At 41.9% G+C, this 26,183-nt stretch overlaps 1 protein-coding gene across 1 annotated transcript in view; it reads right to left on the reverse strand.

Annotated features, from left to right (window-relative positions):
- ARHGAP24 (Rho GTPase activating protein 24) overlaps nucleotides 1-24,787 on the reverse strand; it is a 1,297,893-nt gene extending 1,273,106 nt beyond the window's left edge. The window contains exon 1 of the mRNA XM_075351869.1: nucleotides 24,651-24,787. Coding sequence (XP_075207984.1) covers nucleotides 24,651-24,735 — 85 coding nt within the window. The 5' untranslated portion in view covers nucleotides 24,736-24,787. The remainder of the gene's footprint in view (nucleotides 1-24,650) is intronic.
- Between the last annotated feature and the right edge of the window lie 1,396 nt (nucleotides 24,788-26,183).

The raw sequence follows: 26,183 nt of genomic DNA on the forward strand, positions 1-26,183 counted from the left end.
TCCAGGATGCTCCAGCGTCGCTTCCAGCGCTGCTGCATGGAGGTGACCGGAGCTGCAGCACACACCGCCGCTCCGGTCACCTCCACGCAGGTAATGAAGACAGCCGCGCGATCAGCTGCTGTCACTGAGGTTACCCGCTGTCACTGGATCCAGCGGTGGCCGCGGGTAACCTCAGTGACAGCAGCTGATCGCGCGGCTGTCTTCATTACCTGCGTGGAGGTGACCGGAGCGGCTGTGTCTGCTGCAGCTCCGGTCACCTCCATGCAGCAGCGCTGGAAGCGACGCTGGAGCATCCTGGATTACGCCGGACATGGAGGGCTTTTTGGGGCTGATTAAAGTGGTGAACCAGGGTATATGTTTGTGTTTTTTTATTTCTAATAAAGGATTTTTTCGGGTGTTTGTGTTTATTTACTGTAATTTACAGATTAATCATGGAGGGTGTCTCATAGACGCCTGACATGATTAATCTAGGACTTATTGGCAGCTATGGGCTGCCAATAACTCCTTATTACCCCGATTTGCCAACACACCAGGGCAAATCGGGAAGAGCCAGGTACAGTCCCAGAACTGTCGCATATAATGTATTCGGCAATTCTGGGCGGCTGTTGGCTGATATTGTTAGGCTGGGGGGCTCCCCATAACGTGGAGCTCCCCATCCTGAGAATACCAGCCTTCAGCCGTATGGCTTTATCTGGCTGGTTTTAATATTGGGGGGAACCGCACGCCGGTTTTTTTAATTATTTAATTATTTATTTCACTACACAGTATAGACACGCCCACCGGCTGCTGTGATTGGGTGCAGTGTGACACCTGTCACTCAGCGTGGGGGCGTGTCTCACTGTAACCAATCATAGGCGCCGGTGGGCGGGGAAAGCAGGGAATACGAGATTGTTTAATGGGCGACCGGCTTTTTCAAAACAGTAAAAGCCGCCGGAGCCGTGTGAACGCCGTGCAGCGCCGGGGATCGGTGAGTATATGAGAGAGGGGGATAGACTGACATGGACAGAGTGAGGGACAGAGATAGTGACCGACTGACAGAGATTAGTGAATGACAGACATTGTGAGGCGCTTCAGAACGCAGCTTTTCAGCTGCGCTCTGAAGCGGACCTTTTTTAAGCTGCGGTGCAGAGCGCACACCTGCGCACATAGCATCAGACACCAAAATCGTAAGAGGGATGTCACACGTTACAATTGACTAGGTTCGTGCAACAAAACGCTCAATTCTAGAGAATGATACGATGTGTTTGCGATCAACGGTTTTGCGTTCAATCATGATCGCACGTAGGTGTCACACGTAAATACGTCACGAACGATGCCGGATGTGCGTCACTTACAACTTGACCCCAACGACGGATTGTGAGATATATTGAAGCATGTGTAGCGGGCTTTAGAGTCCCAAACCTTCAAAATGGTCGCACCACTTCATGCCATGCCCTGAACACTACAAAGTGAAAGAAAGATTCTCCAATCTCATCAAGGAGCCTGACATCATTTCTACCCTCTATGATAACGAATTAGAAGGAACAGTGTATTGCACAATGCAAGATAGCAAAAAATAGCCTTATCCATAGAAGACAAGGAGTGCATTAAAATAATGGACAGTGGAGCCTTCAAAAATAAATTGAACTGCTTGGTTGCAAGGTTGTAAGGGGTACTTTACACGTTGCGACATCGCTAGCAATTGCTAGCAATGTCCAGCGCGATAGCACCCGCCCCCGTGGCACATGCGATATGTGGTGATTTCTGCTGTAGCGAACATTATCGCTATGGCAGCTTCACACTTACATACCTGCTCAGCGACGTCGCTGTGACTGCCGAACAATCCCTGTTTCAAGGGGAAGGTGCGTTCAGCGTCACAGCGACGTCACCGCGACATCACTAATCGGCCGGCCAATAAAAGCGGAGGGGCGGAGATGAGCGGGACATAACATCCCGCCCACCTTCTCCCTTCCGCATTGCCGTCGGGACGCAGGTAAAGAGATGTTTTTCGCTCCTGCAGGTTTACACACAGCGATGTGTGGAACTGCAGGAACGACAAACAACATCGTACCTGCGGTCGAACTGACATTATGGAAATGAACGATGTTCATCGTCACACCTAGGATTTACATGTTGCGATGTCGCCACCGGCGCCGGATGTGCGTCACTAACAACGTGACCCCGACGATATATCGGCAGCAATGTCGCAACATGTAAAGCCCCCCTAAGGCGGGCTTTGCACACTACGACATCGCAGGTGCGATGTCGGTGGGGTCAAATTGAAAGTGACGCACATCCGGCATCGCATGCGACATCGTAGTGTGTAAAGCCTACATGATACGATTATTCGCTACGCCAGCTATCACACGATATCGTACCTGCGACGGGGGCGGGGACTATCGCGTGTGACATCGCAGCATCGGCTTGCGATGTCGCAACGTGCAGAGCCCACCTAAGGGGTACTTTGCACACTACGATATCGCAGGTGCGATGTCGGTGGGGTCAAATTGAAAATGACGTACTTCCAGCATTGCATGCGACATCGTAGTGTGTAAAGGCTCGATGATACGATTAACGATCGCAAAAGCGTCGTAATCGTATCATCGTTGCAGCGTCGGCGTAATCCATGATTACGCTGACGCGACGGTCCGATGTTGTTCCTCGTTCCTGCGGCAGCACACATCGCTGTGTGTGAAGTCGCAGGAGCGAGGAACATCTCCTACCGGCATCACTGCGGCTTCCGTAGGATATGCGGAAGGAAGGAGGTGGGCAGGATGTTTACGTCCCGCTCATCTCCGCCCCTCCGCTCCTATTGGCTGCCTGCCGTGTGATGTCGCAGTGACGCCATACGACCTGCCCCCTTAATAAGGAGGCGGGTCGCCGGCCAGAGCGACGGTCGCACGACAGGTGAGTCCTTGTGAAGCTGCCGTAGCGATAATGTTCGCTACGGCAGCTATCACAAGGATATCGCAGTTGCGACGGGGGCGGGGACTATCGCGCTCGGCATCGCAGCATCGGCTTGTGATGTCATAGTGTGCAAAGTGCCCCTAAGGCGGGCTGTTCACGCTGCGACATCGGTAACAATGTGTTACCGATGCTGCAGCGATAGTCCCGCCCCCGTCGCACGTGCAATATCTAGTGAAAGCTGCCGTAGCGATTATTATCGCTACGGCAGTTTCACACGCACATACCTGCCGTGCGACGTCCCTCTGCCCGGCGACCCGCCTCCTTCCTAAGGGGGCGGGTCGTGCGGCGTCACAGCGACGTCACACGGCAGGCGGCCAATTGAAGTGGAGGGGCGGAGATGAGCAGGATGTAAACATCCCGCCCACCTCCGTCCTTCTCATTGCAGCCGGCGGCAGGTAAGGTGAAGTTCCTCGCTCCTGCAGCTTTACACACAGCGATGTGTGCTGCCGCAGGAGCGAGGAACAACATCGTACCTGTCGCTGCACCGGCATTATGGAAATGTCGGAGGCTGCAGCGATGATACAATAACGACGCTTTTGCGCTCGTTCATCGTATCAAAAAGGATTTGCACGTTGCGATATCGACTGCGACGCCGGATGTGCGTCACTTTCGATTTGACCCCATCGACATCGCACGTGCAATGTCGCAACGTGCAAAGCCGCCCTAAGAGTCAGGCTTCCGAACAACCAACAATAGGTTTTATCTAGGTTCATCTCACTATAGAGAACAGTAAGAAGTAGGCCTGAAATTAAGACATTTTGTGGCCTTTATGGATATATTATTACGAAATGACCATGCAGTGCCAGTTCCACCCCTGCAAAAGAATTAAAATTACTGATATTTTCCTTCCTTTGGAGTAAATCATCTGAGAAAGCCTAAACAGATCATTGTGATGTTCGATTCAATTGCTAAGTGTCAAGGTGTATCAGTGAATGAGGTTCTCCTCACTGGTTCCAACCTGATCAATAATTTAGAAGAAGTAATAATTTAATCTCTGTTCACTGCGGAAGAAACCATGAATTAGCCCAAAACGGATGCAAGATATGTTTTCTTAGACTCATCTGAGATTACATAGAATTTTCTCCAACAGTTCTATCATCATGAAGTCCTTTAATCCTAACCATCCAGCTCCAGAATTCAGAGACTTGAATCTAGGCTCAGACAATTGACTAGTGCATGGAAGTCTGGGCGTAAGGTTGAACTTGTGGAAGAACTCTTTCGGCTTTCAGGTTAATTGCACAATTTTTTATTTTTTTTTTACAAACCATGAAGTTCTGTCACAGTCAATGGATAATAGTCTATATGAGCCACTCGGATTTGTAGCACCCTTGACTATTCAAGGCAAACTTCTGCTAAGACACCTGTTAAAATCTGTTAAGAAATTGGATGCACCATTCCGCGCTAATAAACAACTAAAGTGTAAAGGGTACTTTAGACGCTGCAACATCGCTAGCGATTGCTAGTGATGTCGAGTGTGATAGCACCCGCCCTCATCGCTCGTGCGACATTTGGTGCTCGCTGCTGTAGCGAACATTATCGCTACGGCAGCGTCACACGCACATACCTGTGCAGCGACGTCGCTGTGACAGCTGAACAATCCCTCCCTCAAGGGGAAGGTGCGTTCGGCGTCATAGCGACGTCACTGCGGCGTCACTAAGCGGCCGGCCAATAGAAGTGGAGGGGCGGAGATGAGTGGGAGGTAACATCCCGCCCACCTCCTTCCTTCCGCATTGCCGGTGGACGCAGGTAAGGAGATGTTCGTCGCTCCCGCGGTGTCACACATAGCGATGAGTGATGCCGCAGAAACGACGAACAACATCGTACCGGTGGCAGCAGCGATATTAAGGAAATGAGCGACGTGTCAACAATCACCGTTTTGGAACGATTTTGCGATCGTTGATCGTCGCTCATTAGTGTTACACGCTGCAATGTCGCTACCGGCGCCGGATGTGCGTCACTAACGACGTGACCCCGACGATATATTGGTAGCGATGTCGCAGCGGGGAAAGCACCCCTAAATTATAGAATGCATTTCTTTGTGCTTTGGATAGGATCCACATACCATGCTGCTACACTCTGGCATCCCTTGCTGCGAGTCAACAGAAAAAGATTAATATACTCTCAGATGCCTATTACTGTTGCATATTTGAAAATTGAAGACTCTACAATAAAGTTCATGTTGTATTTTTATTTTGAAAGGCTAAATTAGCTCCTAAACCTGAGCATACTATACCCAGACTTGAACTGTGTGGAACTGTATTAGCTGTAGAGATTGCAGATTTCATACAGCGTAAACTAGCTATTCATGTGGATGACACAAAACTCTATACAGACAGCAAGGTTGTTCTGGGATACATATACAGCAAAACTAAATGATTTTATGTGTATGTGACTAACCATGTTGAAAGGATCAGAAAGTCTTCTAAACCTTAATAATGGCACAATATTCCATCTCATCTCAACCCTACTGACCATGTCACCTTTCCACTGTCTGTCCATGCCTTTGCCCTCTTGGTTGACAGGTCCAGAGTTCTTGTTGGACCAGATCAAAGACGCTACCAATTAAGATGTTTTCAGCCTTCAAAGATCCTGACAACATCCAGAGATTCATCCTTAAGTCAGTACCGTAATCACCACATCCAGGGAAAGTATTGGCTTGGGCTGTCAGCAATTTGACTGCTTTTCCAGATGGATAAAGCTTGTTCACGCCATTGCACTGTTAGGTCATTTTGCAAGGCGCTATCTCAAGAAGGACAGTAATGCTGATTGTTGTGGTTGGCATACAGTACATGTCAATCACAGAAGGTATCTATTACAAGGTTTATTAAGTTTACAGACCTTACTTTTTCCATATACAACCACGCTAATATTTTATCAAAAAGTGATCCCGTTACTAAAACCAGAATAGTTATTTTTTCTGTTTCTGCCTATCTTGTGGAGGTCGGCACCCTATTAGATTGCTAGAGAGATTGTTGCCGCCACTCTGCGGCGACTCTCTCTACCTGTTTTTCCCACTATTGTCTACATGAATTTTTTACAGTTTTTTTTAGAAGAGATAGGCACCAGTGCAGATTGGCTTAGAGATTTGTGATACGGTGGTATAGGATAAAGTTATATATTTCCATCAATTGATAGGGAAGGTATAGTATTTCATTAAAAGTGTTGACCCACTAAATGGACTACCCAAATTGAATTTCTCCCCACACTTTGGGGTTCATCAGGGGTCTTAAAAACAGACAACACTGGTTATATCTTTATATATCTTTCTTTTTGAGGAGAATGATTTTTCATGTCCAATTATTGATAACAATCTTAATCGAATTCACTTCTCTTCTCCCCCTTCTACTTTAAGGTTCCTTCTTTTGATGTGAAGGACATTATATTTGTTGTTGCAAGGTTTGGCTTTTATAAGATGTCTTGGTTTATTCCCAGTTTTTTTTCCTCCGTGGGGCTCCCCTCTCTTCCCCAGTGAATTTGGGGTTTGGCTCTTCTTAAGCGGGCTTTACACACTGCGATATCGCCCGAGCTTTGTCGTTGGGGTCACGGTTTTAGTGACGCACTTCCGCAATCGTTAGCGATATAGCTTTGTGTAACAGCATTCAGCGATGTAAAATCGTCGCAAAAGCGTGATTTATCGCTAATCGGCTACACGGGTCCTAATTCCTAAAAATCGTTGTTATTTCTTTGTAACTATCGTTGCTCGTTCCTTTCAACATACTTTTCGTTACGTGTGACACTACTACAGCGACTTAAAAAATTGTTGCCTCTAGCGTCATCATCGATACGGGCGTGTATGGTGTTTTAAATGTTCAATACGCCTACTTGTTTCCTATTTGCTAACGCATCTGCTCCATGATTGGACCATAATATATGTAATACGCTAACATCCTTTTAGCGTTTATCCATTTGGTGGGTTCATTTCCTAGGTTAATTTCGTAGGTTTTGGACGTGTCCTGCTGCCTCCGTGTCCGGCGTAAAGTTTGGCGTCATTCGTCCGTGAGATAAACTTCGCATGTGAGTTTGTTTGGTTTGGTTTTTTTTGTTTTTTTTTTTTTTTTTCAATAATTGTTGTATATTTTTCCTCTTTTTTTTTGGTTTATGTCTTCCTTTGTATTATACCATTTAAATATGTTAGTATTTTTAAATTGGGTTTATCATAATTTAGTAAATAGCCTATATTATGACTGTATTTGTGTTTCTTCAATACATGACAGTTATATATATATTATATTAACCATTATTGTATGTTAATCAAGATTGCAGGCATCCAAACTTTAAAGTTTAAAAGCCGTCAAACATTACTGTGACCAATAAGAATATGATTCATATCTGTTAAAGGTTTTTATTGTGAGACTCAAAAAAAATGGTGTATTATTTTAAACATAAAAAAAAAAATAACACAAAAATTACTATATTATTCTCTGTTATACAGGCTAAATATGCGTAGTGAGCCTGAAAATGCCGTCATAGCTGCCATGCTTGTAGCCGGAGGAGCCCTTGCACTTGCCGAGGATCATGACATGCGAAGCAGAACTAGAAAAAGACGAATTTGGGCACGCAAATGGCTACTAGAGAGACAACGCTATACACACATGCACCTTGTAAGAGACCTACAAGAGCATAACCCACATGACTTTCGAAACTACTTACGCATGTCTGAAAGCTCGTTCTCATACCTTTTAGAGAAAGTCCGCCCTTATATCATGCGCAATAATACAGTAATGCGTCAGGCAGTACCTGTAGACGAGCGTTTGGGGGTGACTCTTCGATTCTTGGCTACAGGACGCAGTTTGACTGACCTTCAATATTCATCAGCAGTGTCCCGCTCTCTACTTAGCTCATTAATTCCAGAGACATGTTTGGCAATAGCACATGCTTTACATGACTACATGCATTTGCCAAATAGTCCAAGTGATTGGGAAAATATTTCAAATACATTCAACCTATTATGGCAATTCCCGAATTGTGGTGGCGCAATTGACGGCAAACACATAAGGATAATGCAGCCACATAATTCTGGCTCATATTATTACAACTACAAGGGCTACCACAGCATTATCCTTATGGCGGTTGTCAACGCCACTTATGATTTTCTGTACATTGATATCGGCATGAATGGGCGAGTTTCTGATGGTGGGGTATTTGAACATACGGAGTTTGCATTACGGCTAAAACAAAATCAACTACAATTACCCACCAACCAAAATACCATTGGAAATTTAAATTTTTTTTTTTTGGCGGACGAGGCCTTTCCATTACAACGTCATTTGTTACGCCCATATCCACTTACAGGCTTGAATGTAGAAAGACGCATTTTTAATTATCGTCTATGCAGAGCTAGAAGAGTTGTCGAGAATGCTTTTGGCATCTTAAGCAGTAGATTTCGTATCTTTTCCATGCCAATCAACTTAAAACTGGAATCCATTGACAATGTTGTGCTTGCATGCTGTTATTTGCATAATTTTCTCAGAAAAAGAGATGGCCTTGAATATGTTCCACCTGGCTTTGTTGATGTAGAAAATCAAAGTAATGGTGTTGTTGAGCTTGGGGCATGGCGTCAGCAAGTTAACCCACTGGATAATCTTTTGCCACAGCCACCCCTGACACGTAGTATGATGGATGCAATGGAAAACAGAACCAATTATTGTAATTTTTTTAATGGCCCAGGGGCTGTGTCATGGCAGCATGTTTCTAATTAATTAATGAGTTAAGGTGATCATTAAACATGAGATTGTATGTTTGTGTTAAAATAATGTAAGTAATATTTTTGAAAATGTTATTATTTTTTAAAAAATTGCCTTAAGGGTATAAAGAATATGATTTTGAAGGGAAAAATGTTTATTCTGTTATGAAAGTAAATTTTTTATTTTTACTTAATACAACATTGGGAATATGGTATTTTTTTTATGGTCAAAACATTTGTAATCATCACTAAATAATGTATGATTGTAAACCAAATATTTATTCTGGCAAACATATTAATTTAAAAAGGAACAAAAAACAATAAATAACTAATTAAGCATTACAAGCATTCTGTCAATCATTTATCTCGTATGATAATTTTGATTTAATAATATTTTTGATTTTTACATGACATAAACCATTATGATTTCCAAAATATACGCCACATTTCCTTTACTAAAATATAAATCACATACAAATTTTTTTATAAATTAAACAACAAAGTGTTAAAAAAAACAACGCATTTGCGGATACAAAAATGAGCACATAAGTCTTATTAATGTACATTACGGCGTAATACAATGTTCAGTTTGTTAACATGTAAATAAAGAAACGTCATGACGTCCAAACGTCTAAAGGACCATGTGACACGCCACACTGTGTACCTGCTGATCTAAAGCGAAACTGAAAGGGAAAATGGCAACCAACAAACGTGCAAAGGTCTGGGGCCAAGGGGAGGTCCAATACTTGGTGAAAAGGATGGATGCACTGGACTATATATGTGCAAAGACATATCCACGTCCTATGGGACATAAAAGAAGTGTTGTTAAAAAAATATGCAGGGGCCTGTACCGTAAATTTCATATCAGACGCACATCAACGCAGGTACTGAAGAAATGGGCTGATTTAAAGTACAGGGATAAGGAGAGAATAGAAGAAATTCGAAGTAACCTGGTAGTGATAGCTGGTAAGATATTTTTTCATCCTTACATAATATATATTTTTGATTTATAATATCAAAACATTACAGTTGTTGTTGTTAAAAGCATTTAAGGTCTGCTGTGATTTTTTCTATCAAATAATCACAACATATTTTTTTTTTTTTGGTTTAATGAAATTTTTTTTTATTTAATGTTAACAGATGTAAATTCATTGAATAATGAGTCAAGCCAGCCCACTAACAATAATGAAGAAAATGTGGTTCAGCAGCTGGCTCCAAGCATGGATTCCAACCGTGAAAATAGCCTACCCATTTTAAATGAGGAAACAGACAGCCTTGATTATGATGTTATTTCACCATCATCAGGACATGCTGATGCTGATGTAATGTCTGAAGAGAATATGGAGGACAATGGTACTGATGTGGTTTGGCAAAGTTAGTTCAGTGGTAAATATTTTGCTAGATGGATAAAACTCTAACAAAATTAACTTATGTTGAAATTAGGTGGGAAAGGATCAGGTTGGGACATGAGCGCATCATCCGGAGATGAACGTGAAGAACAAGTTGTCAGTAATGGTAAGTTTCATGATTGTACAACATAATGGTCAATGTAAAAATTTTTTTTTTTTATTTTTTATTTTTTTTTAAAACCAAACGCTAAAATATTGACCAAATAATGACATTTGTTTTTGATTCTTTTCAGAAATAATTACACTATATGATATTTATGTGTCTGCTAACCGACTAAAAGAAGCCTCTGCGGCGCATGATGCCCTAATCCATAAATATATTAATCAACGTCATAAATAAATGATGTTTGTTTTGTATTTTTCTATGTTTAACATGTATGTAGAAAGGTTTTTAAATGAATAATTAAACAAAAAAATATTTTAAAAATATTAAAAATTTATACAAGTTCATAAATGAATCTAAATTAAAATAAAAAATGTTCAAGTTTTTAAAAAAAATGTGCGTAATTGATTAAAACAACACATTATTTCATATACCAGGTTTATTCTCTAGGGAAATTGGTATAGTTACAAATTTGTTTTTTGTCACAAATATGCACTAAATATCATGCAACAGAAAGAATACAATAATAAAAAAAAAAAAAAAAATCGAAGCACAAAAAAAAAAAAAAATTACAAACTACTTCTTTTTGCGTTTGTTAACCAAACTCATGCGTGACCTACGGCCACGCACACCACCCTTTGGAAGTGGTTGTATTGATGGCTCTGCTGCAGCTTGAGGATTTTCAGGGGCATCAACAGGATCAACAGGATCAACAGTATCAACAGGATCAACAGGATCAACAGGATCAACAGGATCAACAGGATCAACAGGATGAGAAACCTCGCCAATGGCAACATAGGATGACTCTGTTAGTTTTTTAGCTCTTGCCAAACGTAAGACATCCTGGATTAAACATTGGGCAATGTATTTTTGGTCTGGGGTAAGTTCACGCATTTCATCATCCACGAACATAGCAATACCAGAAAGGGGTGGTCTGTTGTGCTGGTCTAGGATGTTTTGTGCCACTCCCATCAGTTTGGTTACAGCTGTAGTAGTGTTTGCAGGGATGGTTTTTTTTTTCCTTTGCCAACTTTGTGTGTATAACACATTGGATGGGCCTGCCTCAACCAAATCAACATTGGTTAATTGGCTAGCAGGAGTTTCCATTAGGTGTTCAGATGATGATTGTTGACTTGTTGTTGGCTCCTGCAATACAAAAATAACAAATAAATAAACTTGTCATTTAAAAATATTTTTTAAAAACAAATTTTGAATACTTTTACATATATTGAAAAGTATACAAATATTCATTTCATCATAATTAAAAACAACACACATTGTTTATGACAAATTATGACAATAATAAAAATTATACCTCAGATATAATCACTTCATTGTTAGCATCTGGGGGAATATCACCACCAATATTGAGGCTACTGGTTGATGGCCTGTGAAGCTCCTGGTCCCTTGTGAAATTCAATAAATCAAAATACCAGAGCGTTGGGACGTAGACATCACCAGTGCCAGCACCAGAACGTTTGGATTCCTCTATTTTGTTCAGTTCTTTCTTATAAACTGTGCGTATTGCCTGTATTTTTCTTTTCACGAGATCCTCGGTACCTTTTTGATTAGGATGGTATTTGTCATATATTACAATCATTTTAAGGTACGCATCCTTTTTAAGTTGCCTATTGCTGTACTCGGGGGATTTTATTTTCCATAAGGGTGTTTGCGTCTGGTACACCTCTATGAATTCACGTAGGAATTCCTCCTTATTAGTACACATCTGGAAAACATTAAATTGGAGATAAATCAGTACAAACACTGATTTAAAAAATTTAAAAAAAAAAAAAAAAAAAAAAAAAAACACATATTGAGTAAAAACTATAACACATACCTTGCAGCAAAGATTCGCAAGTCCAGATTACAGTTGTTTTCAAAATTCACTTGTGCGAGGACAAACGCTGATGGGTAGACAAAAGCTGCAAGAATGAACACGCATCTGCGCACATTTATACTACCAACATCCAATGAAAATCAATAGCGCTGATTAAACAAATGAGTCGAGGCAAGAAGGGGTGTAGCGAGTTTACAATTCTACTACATCAAGATGCACTTTGTGTGGGGAACCAACGCCCATATCGCCATGACAATTTGAAATCCATGCGGTGAGACCGCTACACAACGATGCTAATGTTCCTCATTACATCGGGAAACGAGATAGCTTGGAAGGTGACTATAAAAGAGATTGTGACATGTGACCGTAAGCACACGACTAAAACATGGACACACAGCGATGAACACACATCGCACTAACGAACAGGGCGTGCCGCACATACGACGATATCGCGCCCGATATCGCAGTGTGTAAAGTAGCCTTTAGTCAAAGACTTAAAACTTGTGTATCTGTATTTTAACAGCGGGGGGTAATTGTTGCTCCGTTTTTTCACCGAATATTATTTTCTAGATTTTCAGTTGTTCAGTAATAGTCTTCTCCGTTACTTTTTAACCATCTGGCTTCTCATTTATATATGCCCTCTTCTTTATTTTCCCTGTGGGATCTGCTGGTTTGCCGAATCTTGGTGTCCTGCCGTTTTACAAAGGGTATCTCCTTTTCATTTGTCTGGTGCAGCTTGCCACTGTGGTTAAGTAAGTGTCTTCTTTTATTTCTCTGTGATTGTATGTTTGTGGCGTTTTTTTCAGATATCCTTTTTTGGACTACGACGGATTCAGTGGACTAAGTTGGATTCCCTGGAATATGGCAGAGCAGCATGTGTTGTTTTTTTTTTGTTTTTTTTTAATGAAGTGGTAAAAGAGGGGAAATTTCGGGGAGTATTCATTAAAATAAAAAAAAATGTGTGTCTTTTTTTTCCGATTACTGGGTTAGTAATGTTGGTGTCTCATAGACACCTCTCCATTACTAACACCAGGGCTTGATGCCAGCTGACACTACACAGCTAACATCAAGCCAAAAAATTATTACTCTGTTTGCCAACACACCAGGGCAATCGGGAAGAGCTGAGGTGAAGAGCCAGAATTTGCTAAGGATTGGTATTTTTAGTTTGGGAAGTGCCTTCCCAGCCTTATAACATCAGCACTCAGGTGCCTGCTTTACCTTTGCTGGTTATCATAATTGGAGAGTCCCTCATGTTATTTACTTTTTAAATTAATTATTTAGTTATTTGAATAATAGCTGCAACATCTATCTATTTATCTATCTATTTATCTATCTATCATCTACCTTTGCACATTTTTAACATATAAAAAACTGTTCATTTCAGTGTAATGCATTTTTTTGCTACTTGTAATACAAATGTCAGCAATGGCAACACGTGTGCTATCATTGTTCCGTCTATGTGTACGTTTTAGCCATCCGTGTGGCATTCGTGTCACATGTACAGGAAAAACTGCATGACACTAAAATTATTATTTTTTTTTTATATATATATGCTATAGCTATTAGGTAAATAAATAAATAAATGAAAGCCATAAAAAGTGAGAAACAAAAGTAGAAGACTGTCCCTTGTTCACCAAATTTAGATTAGAGAGCACAGTTCCCAGGCTGGACGCAGTTCAGCGGTTCCCACGATATTCCACTACATCGATTGAATGCTATGAAGCATCAGAATGAGGCCTCAGAACAAGGTTCCATCGGCATTCAGTAGCAGCCACTCCTGGCTCACAATGCACTCTGCGAGATCCGGTGACTGTGATGAGGGACGCAATTGCTCATCACTCTGATACCTATTGACTGTCACAGTGACTGATCAGAGTGATGAGCGGTCACCGGGGCTTGTGGAGTGCAGCATGAGCCGGAAGTGGCTGCTGCTCAAAGTCTATGGTTCCTCATTCTGATAACATTCTTGATACTTTGACCACTTTCCTGGCTCAGGTGTCTATGGATCGAGAATCTCCTGCTATTCTTACTTATTCTTAGCAACTCACCTCACTCAGAAACTTGTTTATTGCCAACCTGAAGCTCTGTGTTTGGTAACATGTAACAAAGGCAGTATAAATATATTCAACATCTGCTCAACTGTTTCTGCAGTAGATGGAAAAGAGAGTATGTTATTCCTTAAAGATGTAGAAAATTACAAGATCTTAAACCAAACTTGCAAGTAGGTTGATTCTATTTCAAAAACATTTCCAAATTACAATGGTAAGGTGCGTAAAGGGACAGTCACGAAGCAGGGTGACTCCAAATCTTTCACCACACGTATATCAGAAGTTGTCTAAGGGCCCCGTTACACGCGGTGACGTATCTAACGATATATCGCCGGGGTAACGGATTCCGTGACACACATCCGGCATCGTTAGCGACGTCATTGCGTGTGACACTAACGAGCGGCCGTTAACGATGGAAAATACGCACCAAATCGTCCATCGTTGACACGTCGTTCATTTTCAAAAAATCGTTGATTGTTGAGGACGCAGGTTGCTCGTCGTTCGTATGTGTGATTCCTCTGGAACGATGAACTACAGCTTACCTGCGGCCGCCGGCAATGAGGAAGGAAGGAGGTGGGCGGGATGTTACGGCCGCTCATCTCCGATCCTCCGCTTCTATTGGGCGGCCGTATAGTGACGCCGCTGTGACGTCACACAAACCGCCCCCTTAGAAAGGAGGCGGTTCGCCGGCCACAGCGACGTTGCTAGGCAGGTAAGTCCGTGTGACGCTCCTAACGATATTGTGTGCCACGGGCAGCGATTTGCCCATGACACACAACCGACGGGGGCTGGTGCTTTCACCAGCGACATCGCTAGCGATATCGCTGTGTGTAAAGCCCCCTTTACTCTTACCAATTTAGCACTAATTCTCCATCCAATCAGAAGGAACTTTCAAAGAATTTTCATGGCACTTAGATGTTCATCCTTACAATACGCATATTATTATTCCAAGAGCTACTGATTAACATCAAGTTTTCTGTGGGGAATACCCCTTTAAGGAAAGTAACAATGTGTAAACAAGAACATAAACATTTACTGCAGATTTTCCCCCTTCCCAACCAATTGGAATCCTGGCTCTACCCCTCTCTTAACATTACACCCATACTAAGTAATACATAAAAATGTAAATATTAAGCCAAACTTTACATAAATTAATTAAGATGTATTTAAATGTAAATATTGTCACATAAATGTGAAATCTTACAGTCTTCACATTGAATTCTGAACCTCATAGCAGGCTGACATATTGTCTTGCTAGGTACGGAGAAGTACCAAGCGAACGGCGAAAAAGAAGGTAAGGGAAACCCTGTGTGTAGGGAAGGGGTATATGATAACCACTAACTAAGCCTGCTGCTGGGCCCTGGGGTCCCTCACCACCCTAGATAGGTTCCGAACCTATGCGCCAAGCCGGATACCTGACCCTAGGTATCCCTAGTGCTGGTCCCTAAATAGCGAATGGATGGGATGAGCTCCTTGTCAACCCCACTAAACACTGTAAAATACACAAGGGAGGCACAGAGGGGGAAATGCATGAACTATTTATCTACAGATGACTCAGATAGAAGTTCTGCAAAGTTTTCAGCAACTATACCACAGAGGAGTACAAGCCACCTGCTTGCAACCAAGATTGAATTAACTGAATAATAGCACCAGCACCAGTCCAAGGAAGGAAGGGGTATTTAAGCACCAGGAAAATGCTGGTGATCAGCAGCTGGGTGGAAGGCGAGCTCCTGCTGGGTCCAAAAGAGAAAGAATGCAGCAAGAAAGCTACCTATACCAATGAATGCTGACAGCAGGAGCAATGGAAAGTCATGGAGCATTCTGTGCAACCAAAAGCTGTGACCATCTATGATCAGACACCACATAACTGTCTGATGCACCCGTGACACATATCCTGTTCTGTAGAGATCACTTTTCAGCAGTCATCTCATTATTATTACACATGAATACAAAACAGACAATACATCAGTTATAAAGCTGGAGACAGATAATATTGGATCCAGCATTGACAATATATCATGGTCACAGTGCACTCCCTCCCCTTTCCTGCACATTGACCATTGCATAAATCACAGGGTATCCTTCCAAAAATATCTAAATTTCTACCCACATCTTACAGCAGCAACTAAGGCAAGATGGCTGACCCCTGTAATTATATAAATAAAATCATCTGGTTTTTAATTAGAAAAATATAGGTGATACATTACTTTTAATTAAAGACAAGTTGTTCCTATACATTCATGTTATCAACATAAATATTATATTATATATATATATATATATATATATATATATATATATATATATATATATATATATATATATGTTGGCCAACAGAAATGAAATGAGATTACAGTTCTGAATAAAAGGAATAAAAAACCTGCTACAGTTATTTTTGTCATTTATGCGTAGTCTATGTGAACTTACCATCACCCTTGTTTATTTGCTTGGGAAACACAAATTAGAAAATAGTATAACGTATAGATGAATTGAATAGTGCATTGGCCTCATTTATGAGGGGTCAGCAGCATTCAATTTTAAAACTGCTCTAGTACTAATAAAGCTGCACTAATTGGTTGATGAAGACAACAAAGACAGTTTTTCTTGCAGTTTTGATAAATCTGACTCATCTGACTCTGTGGGGTACTTGTCATTCAAGACTTCCTAATTCTCCAATAGTATAGATATATGTAATTAATTATATGTATGGACAGAAAAAAACACCACTGAGTGACAAACTGATACAGCAGGATCAAGGATTAAGAACGGTAATCCTAACAGAGAAGGGGAGAGGCAGAATCTTGATGAGATCACGCGAACATGCGGCTGACGTCATTGCTATGCCGCAGAGGTGTCAAAGGTGGGGTGGACAATAATGAGGGGGTAGAGTATAGAAAGGAGCAGCATGAGAGGACAGTGTGGAAATGGGGACACAGGAGGGGGGACAGGGAAAGGAGACAGCATAAAAAGGGCAATTGGATATTATGAACTCTCCTTAGTCAAAGCTGTAAGGCCCCTTTTATATTACCTTTAGCTCTCCGTTCAGTGATCCCGTCGGGGCTTCTATCTGAACCCCCCACAAAGCGGGTTTCTTACATATGCGCCGATGGGGCCATTCACAATAATTGTGCAGATGGAGTCACCGTGTGCTCTGTCTTGCACCATTTTCAGGGGTATACGCTGTCTGTAGGCAGACACCCAGACGCAGTCTACTATGTCTGGGTGTCCACCTTCAGAAAGCGTATACGTACTCCCGAAAATGGTGCAAGACACAGCACACGGTAAAGGCCGCTTTAAACGCTGCGACATCGCTCAAGCGATCTCGTTGGGGTCACGGAATTTGTGACGCTCATCCGGTCGCTTTAGCGATGCCATTGCATGTGACACCTTTGAGCGATTTTGTATTGTTGCAAAAACGTGCAAAATCACTCATCGGTGACATGGGGGTCCATTCTCTAATATCATTGCTGCAGCAGTAATGAAGTTGTTCCTCCTTCCTGTGGCAGCACACATCGCACCATGTGACACCGCAGGAACGAGGAACCTCTCCTTACCTGCCTCTCACCCGCAATGCGGAAGGAAGGAGGTGGGCAGGATGTTTGTCCCGCTCATCTCCGCCCCTCCGCTTCTATTGGGCGGCGGTTCAGTGACGCAGCTGTGACATCGCTGTGACGCTGAACAAACCACCCCCTTAGAAAGGAGGCGTTTCGCCGGTCACAGTGACGTCACAGGGCGGGTAAATAGTGTGACGGGTCTGGGCGATGTTGTGCGCCATGGGCAGCGATTTGCCCATGGCGCACAACCGATGGGGGCGGATACCCACGCCAGCGATATTGGTCACGATATCGCAGTGTGTAAAGTGGCCTTTACTCTGTCTGCACCATTACAGTCAATGGCCCTGTCGGCGCATGTGTCCAAAACCCGTTTTGCAGGGGGTTCAGATGGAAGCCCCAACGGGACCACTGAATGGAGGTCACAACACAGTGTGAAAAGGGCCTAAGTGGAAAAAATAAGATGTCACAGGTCAGAGCCTTAAGGGACAGACACAGAAAGGACGTGAAATGCAGAACTGATATGTAGAAAACATTAATGTATGGCTGAAAAGGTGAAAAGAAATTCAGGAAAGGGCCAAGCCTGTGACACCAAAGATGAATGAGTTTGTAACAGGAAAAAGTGGACAATTGTATCGAATATAGAAGATAGGTCTAAAAGGAGGATTTTGGAAAAAATATTGAAAGGCTTTGGCAGACAGCATATTGTTAGTACCTTTGGTTAGGGCGGTTACAGTAGAGTATCCAAAGAGTATCCAGTTAAATAGAGAGTTGGATGTGAAGTGGGAAAACAGTTGAAAGTGTACATGTTGTACAAAGTGTAGAACCAAAGAAAAGTATAGAACAGGTAAAAAATCTGGACATAGAGGCTGAGATAAAAGATGGCTTTTTAAGGATGGGTGAAATTGTTGTATGCTTAAAAGAAGAAAGAAAGATACCAGTGGTCAAATAAAGTTAGATAAGTGGTTTTGGAATTCGATAAAAATTTTAATAAGGTTAGGGTTGATGTATGATTGAATATGGTTACTTGAATAGATGTGGGGGGAGATTTGGAGAGTAGAGTAAAAGGCTTATTAATGGTGGAAAAGTAGGTTTTTAGGAACATGACTTGGCAGGTGTATATAAATGTTGTGGGAACTGTAGGTTGAAACTTTCTCTTATGGTCTTGATTTTTTTTTTATTTAAAGTATATGGCAAAGTCCTGAGCTGAGATGAGAAATGTGGAAAATGCATGTGGAAAATGTTGTTTGGGATTGTGAAAAAGAGAAGTGAAAGTAGTGACATGGTATTGTTTAGCAAAAGTGCATAAAAACTTGAGGTTCAAAACTGTCTGTAAGAAAGGAGGACTTCCTTGGAGTTGGTTTTCTTTCAATGTTATTCTGCTAACCTGCCTGTCTTTTTTTAACATTGGTATGCCAGGGCTGCTTACAGAATAGAACTTAACAATCGATGTTAAAGTAGCGATTCATTTGAGCACTGAGTTATTAGTGGTGTATTGGAACGTATTGGCTACTTTGCTGTCATTAAATTAACATATGGTCCAGAGTAGTAGTAGGAGAGAGTAAGAGAGTTTGTAAAATCAAGAACTACCAAGCAAGACTGGAAACCTTAACCACTGTTTCATGTCCTACCAAGATATAGTTGTTCTAAATTGTCTGCAGGTCTGCTGCCAAATGGCTGTATACCTGCCATGTCAGTGTTTATACTCAGTTAGTGAGCATGGAAGAAGCAATGACTTTCTGACAAGCAATGGTCCAAAAATCATCCCTGTAAGGCCCGTTTCACACGTCAGTGAAAAACACAGACGTTTTTCACTGGCGTGTAAAACACACACATGTCCCTGCGTGTGCCGAAAATCACGGCACATGTGGGTTGTCTAAGTGCAATCCGGGCTCCGTTCTCCGTGGCCCGTGATTGCACTTAGAGATTCACTCACCTGTGCGCGCTCCCGCTGTCCATGGTGCTGATTGCTCCCACGGTGCAGCATCCGGCCGGCGGTGACCCCTGCAGGAGCTGCTTCCGGGTCGGCTGTGTCGCGCATAATGAATATGCGTGACAGTAATAAGCCAGCTTAGAAGCAGCAGGGAGAACGGGCTGCAGAGGACATCGCTGGACGCCGGGTGAGTTAAAATGTTTTTTATTTTAAAAGCACGTTTTTTTCTGGCACGTGTTTCACGGACCACACCACTGCGTGGTCCGTGGAACATCAGTGATGCCAGAAAAAAATGGACATGTCTCCATGCAGCAATCACGCACACGCAGGTACGCCGCACGGAGACACGTGCAGTGAAAAATCACTGACGTGTGAGCAGACCCATTCATTAGAATGGGTGTGCGTATGTCCGTGATTCTGGGACGCTTCAAAAAAAAGCACAAACGTACCAGAATCACTGACGTCTGAAAGGGGCCTAAGGCGTCAGTGATTCTGGGACGTTTGTGTTTTTTTTAAACGTACCAGAATCACTGACATACGCAGACCCATTATAATGAATGGGTCTGCTCACACATCAGTGATTTTTCACAGCACGTGTCTCCGTGCGGCGTACCCGCGTGTGCGTGATTGCTGCGATGTCGAGCGCGATAGCACCTGCCCCCATCGTATGTGCGACATTTGGTAATCGCTGCTGTAGCGAATAATATCGCTACGGCAGCGTCACACGCACATACCTTGTCACAACGTCGCTGTGACCGCCGAACAATCCCTGCCTCAAGGGGGACGTGCGTTCTGCGTCATAGCGACGTCACTGCGGCGTCACTAAGCGGCCGGCCAATAGAAGCGAAGGGGCGGAGATGAGCGGGACGTAACATCCCGCCCACCCTCTTCCTTCCTCATTGCCGGTGGACGCAAGTAAGGAGATGTTTGTCGTTCCTGCGGTGTCACACACAGTGATGTGTGATGCCGCAAGAACGACGAACAACATCGTACCCGTGACAGCAACGATATTAAGGAAAAGAGTGACGTGTCAACGATCACCGTTCTTGAACGATTTTGCGATCGTTGATCGTTGCTCCTTGGTGTCACACACTGCGATGTCGCTACCGGCGCCGGATGTGCGTCACTAACGATGTGACCCCGACGATATATCGGTAGCGATGTCGCAGTGTGTAAAGAACCCTTTAGTGTTTGGAGTATTTGCTCAATGTTTTAGGGCTTTTTCTCCCTGTCTCTGTTAATGAACTATGAGCTGTGATGTTCTCTCACTATTCAAAATCACCCTAAAATGGCTGCTGCATTCCCTGCCAGAGCTTTTATACAGTAAACTGTTAAGGAAAAATAAGGAACCACTGTGAGCTGCTGAGTGTTTGCCATGGATGTCATGCTAGTATTCCTGTCAAACCCAGGAAACAGACAAGACTCTGATTTATAATATACAGTATAATGAGGTTATTAAGTATATAGAATAAACTAACAAAGTATTGCAGGTTTGAGGACCTTAGTGGGACTAAACTCTAAAGTTTAAAAAAATATATAATTGCGAATAATTCCCCTTCTTCCCAGATAAAAATAAACAAGCAAAACAATAAACATATTGGGTATTAGCACATCTGTAGAAGTTAATCTATAACATTCTATCAAACTATGTACTTAAAGGGAACCTGTCACCTGGATATTCCCTTATAACCTGTGGCCACCCCCTGAAAGCCCCTATATACAGCATTCTAGAATACTGTATATAAGTGCCCAAGCCACTCTGTAGAACATAAAAAAGACCTTTTATTATACTCACTTAGGGGTTGTTGCGTGCAATGGGCGTCGCTGCTCTCAGGTCTGGTGCCTCCTCCATCCTGTGCAGTCGCAGTCCTCTTTCCCAGTCCCGTGTGGATGACGCGATCTACATCATCCACACAGAGGCCGCCATCGCGCTCCTGAGCATGCGCACTTTAATCTTTCCTGGTGAGGGCAGAGTAAAGTACTGTAATGCGCAGTCTAGACCATGATGAAGGAAAACTGAATAGTCAAAACGCGTAGTCTCTTGTCCTGCTGGAGTATACTGCTGATTTACAAAGAGTTTGTTTATTTTTATAGATTAAAAAAGTCAGATTTTAAAGATACCTGGATTTTTAGTCAACACGCTGGATGAAATATTTCCTTTTCTGTTCTGTGTATGCGATGAGCTACCACTGAATCCTCCTCGTGGAGTCCACCAGGATTAGAGCAACTGTAAATGGACATGATGTGAGGTAAGCTGGCAAATAAATTGCTGTTTGTGAATAAAAAGAAGCATGATTTTTAAGCAGGGCAGTGCCTCATCGCATGCATTGAAATACTCCCCTGCTTGGCTTCCAGTAATGGCCATAAGGATAAAAGAACAATGGCATGTCCTATTGAGAACTTGTGGGCCCTTCTTAAATAGAAGATTTATGGGGAAGGAAAGCAGCCACCTCTATGATCAGTGTTTGGGAGACTGTGGTTGGTGCTGCCCAAAAAGTTGATAGTCAACAGATTAAGAAACCGACAGACACCTTGGATGGAAGGCTTATGAGAGTTATTGAAAAGGGAGGCTATATTGGTATATTGGTTACAGTTATTTTTTTAAATGTCAGAATGTACCTTTGTACATTTTTAATTGTTTGGATATTATTAACAGGTGAAAATAAACAATTAAGATAGGAAAATTGAGATGGCCAATGGCACTGTAGATGTTCAATAATAACATTAGTCATCAAAAATACAACTTGCCTACTAATTGTGCACATAAGCTCCGATTCACTTCAACAATTTTGCCAGAATTCTATGATATGCCAAAATAGGCAGAGCTGGGGTGTAGTGGGGGCATGACAAATGGGCTTGTCTAATTGATAACGAGCTGGGGAGTTCCATATGCCAAAACCTTTGCACTAGTAAAAGACTGGTTTAACATTTCTGGCATAGCGAACAGAGGCGCATGCCATTTGTCAGATGTACCTCTTCATGAATTTGAATCCATCATGCCTCCTATTCAAGACCAGCCAGAAAACCGCCAGTGATGATGAATCGGGACCACAGTGTATGTACTACCCAAGTTTGCGGGGGTTTCCCCTCAATCTTAAAGACATACTGATTGGGATTTAGATTGTGAGCCCTGATGGGAACAATAGAAAAGTCTGTACAGCCCTGTGAAATCAATGGTGCTACATAAGAAAATAAAACATAAAAATAAATTTGGAATGTGATGCGAGCAAGTACTGTATCTATGAAGAGTATTGTGACCCACAAGTGCATACAGCAAAAACCGACCATGCATTCACAGCCATGGAAACAAATCTTCCTCTGCCGAACCTTTACGGCACAATATTACCCAACACCTGTTCATTCTCTGCCAAGGATCCATCACAAGTTGAGAATTCGAAACCGTCATTAACAGCAGAGATACACAACACTCCAGCAAATCAAACATTTCTCAGCGCACATTTTCTAACAGTGGAATAATGACATAGTTATATTTTATTCTAATGTCACACAAGCTGAGCGCACGCTGCTTAACTTCTTTAAACAGTTACCATGGAAATACATTTGCTGGATCTGATATCAGACCATGAGGTAACGGGAGAAACAGCGCTTAGTTGTATTGACAATTAAAACACATCTGCAAAAGGGTAACAACAAATTGTACAATCCTCAGCCTCCTCATTAATATTGAAGAAATGATGGCAGAAACAGTGTCATTGGGAGAGTCAAGTCAGCAGCAGTAAGGGAAAGATCAAGTTGTCTTTAACTTTTAATTAATGGATATCATTAGGCTGAAATAGTGAAAAAGGATAAATAAGACTGAAGCATGTAAATAGAGCGTCATAAGAAAACAGGGCATCATAGTGCATCTAAAGTTTCAATGTGATATCTATTCATCATCTGTCAACATTATCAATCTATCATCTATATATCTATATCTATCTATTATCTATCTATCTATCTATCTATATCTAAATATGTATCTATCTGTATCTAAATACCTATCTCTATCTAACTAATATCTATCTATCTCTGTATCTATATTTTTATCTATCACATATCTATCTATCAATCATATATCATCACATATCTATTATCTATCTACTTATTTATCTATTAATCTCTATTATCTATCATGTATCTATCTATCAATGTGTTATCTATCTATCATCTATCTATCCCTCTATCTATCTATCTATCCTATCTACCATCTATCTATCTATCTATCTAGCTATCCCTCTATCTATCTATCTATCCTATCTATCATCTATCTATCTATCCCTCTATCTATCTATCTATATATCTATCCTATCTATCTATCTATCTATCTATCTATCCTATCTATCTATCTATCCTTCTATCTATCTATCTATCTATCTATCTATCTATCTGTCCTTCTATCTATCCTTCTATCTATCTATCTAAACTATTGATCTATTATCTGTATTTTCTATTTACCCATCCATGTATCTATTTATCTTTCTATCCTTCTATCTATCTATCTATCTATCTGTCTATCTATCTATATTTCTATCCTTCTATCTATCTATCTATCTATCTAAACTATTGATCTATTATCTGTATTTTCTATTTACCCATCTATCTATCTATCTATCTATCTATCTAGCCAGCCATCTATCTAGCTATCTATCTAGCTATCATTTTTCCATTTACATCTATGCCACTATAAATAATATTTAACCCTTCAATTAATGATTTCATGGTTAGTACAGCTGTAAATGTCCAAGGAAAGGATGAATGAACATTTGCACACAACATAACATGTCTACTTGTTGTTGCCCCCATAATACTGTATCTTCACACAACTATTCAATTTTTTTACGAAAAAGACACCCAACAGTATAAGACGACTGTCCAACAATTCTCCATTGTAATATTATACTTGAATGGTATATCATAGGCCCACATGACACTAAGTGTTAATTTATTTGCTGTCAAGGCAACTGCAATACTCTTTGTCTAGTATGTCAAGCGTTAAAGGGTCACATAGTGAAGAGAAGTGACAGCAAGTTTCTTTTGTATTTTTAGCCATATAATAAAATACCAGCCTAGGATCCACGACTTGCAATAACAAGTACCAAATACAGCAACAAGCAAGGTATCCATGTAACAGTGCACTTACTGATTCCTGTATGTGTCTGGCTGAACGCTGTAGCCACCAGCCCCGGGAGCAGAGTTTCTCTTAACGCGGATGGAAGAGTCATCATATTTCATTCATTTACCCCACCAAGTAGAAAATAATCGTAGGAAGGCAGCGAGTGTCTGTAGAAAGTCTTGCCGCCGGTGAATAGTCACACACTTCAGAAAGAATGATCTGTTAACTGCTTCTTTATAATGAAATGAATCTGCTGCTCTCCTTTCCTCCCGCTCACATTGGATGAAGACATTGTGATATTTCAAAACCGACCAACCAGAAAGCCCATATGCTTCCACCATGTCATTTACCTATTCAAGCATCTCACTAGGTAACAGTTTGAAACAGAAAAAGAACTGCCTGTCCCTGTGAACGACATGATACTCATAATCTTGACCATGTCGCCGTGTGTTAATACCATTTTTTATTTGCATTTCAATGACTTTCACAGGGACAATTAAACCAACCTGCAATGCTCTAATTAACATTACCATTAGCAGTGAATGCTGGAGTGCATCATGCTTTGTGACATATGCCTGCCTCATTCTATCCTAAAAGCAAGACAACGGCATTAAAAGAGTGTATAATACTTGAGAGAAAATTGAGAAATAAACACATAACAGAGCTGAAATTGCCAGTGCCTAGAGATCACTCTTTAAGGGGAACTTGTCAGGACCCCTAAGCCCTCCAACCACGCAGCAGTCATACCTGTATGCCCAAATTTCCTCTCTAACCAGCCTTGTATAACGCTATTCACTAAAAGGAATGTTTAAAACAAATCTTACAAACCCCGATAATTGGGGCCTTGACTAGTCGAAGGGTCATTAGTTCCCCAGACTAGTTGTCCCTCTCTCCATGTTATCACGCCCCTGTGGGCATGATAACATGATTTCCACAACAGGTATAGAGTTTATGTCTGGAACTGATGGAATTGAGGTCACAGGTTGTAAGCAGCTCGTCTCAGCAAGACTCAACCAAAACCCTAAACAACCCTTCTGCACAGATTTTTTTTTTGGAGGGAGGGATAAATTTGTGGTTTTCAGGGAAGCTTGTGAACAGTATTTCAAGGTTCGCCCTCGTTCTTCAGAGAGTGAGGAACAGTGGGTGGGGATCGTTGTCTCTCTCCTGCAAGGAGATGCCCATTCCTTGACCTTCTCCTTTGCAACCAATTCTCAGTCTTTTTGGTCAGTAGATGAGTTTGTAGCCATTGCTCTTGTTTATGATGACCTGGTTTAAAGCCCATACAGCGTCCCCGCGTTGTGCTGCCACCCTCCCCCGGCAGGAACGTCGACACTCTCACCTTCCCAGCCACCTAGCAGTGGCTATTCCATCCCTAGCCCATGATGCTGTCTTCCAGGCCCTGCACACGCCGCACAGGCCTCCAGAAATGCACAAAAAGGGTGCGCGTGTGGACATGCCCCTTTTCTTAAATGGCCAGTATGTCCTGACTGGGAAGTGCCTCTCAGCTTGGCTCAGAGGCATCAGGTATTTAAGGCACCTTCCTCTTAAGGGTGGTTCCTG

Source organism: Anomaloglossus baeobatrachus, chromosome 1, assembly GCF_048569485.1.
Source record: "Anomaloglossus baeobatrachus isolate aAnoBae1 chromosome 1, aAnoBae1.hap1, whole genome shotgun sequence".
Lineage (NCBI taxonomy): Eukaryota > Metazoa > Chordata > Amphibia > Anura > Aromobatidae > Anomaloglossus > Anomaloglossus baeobatrachus.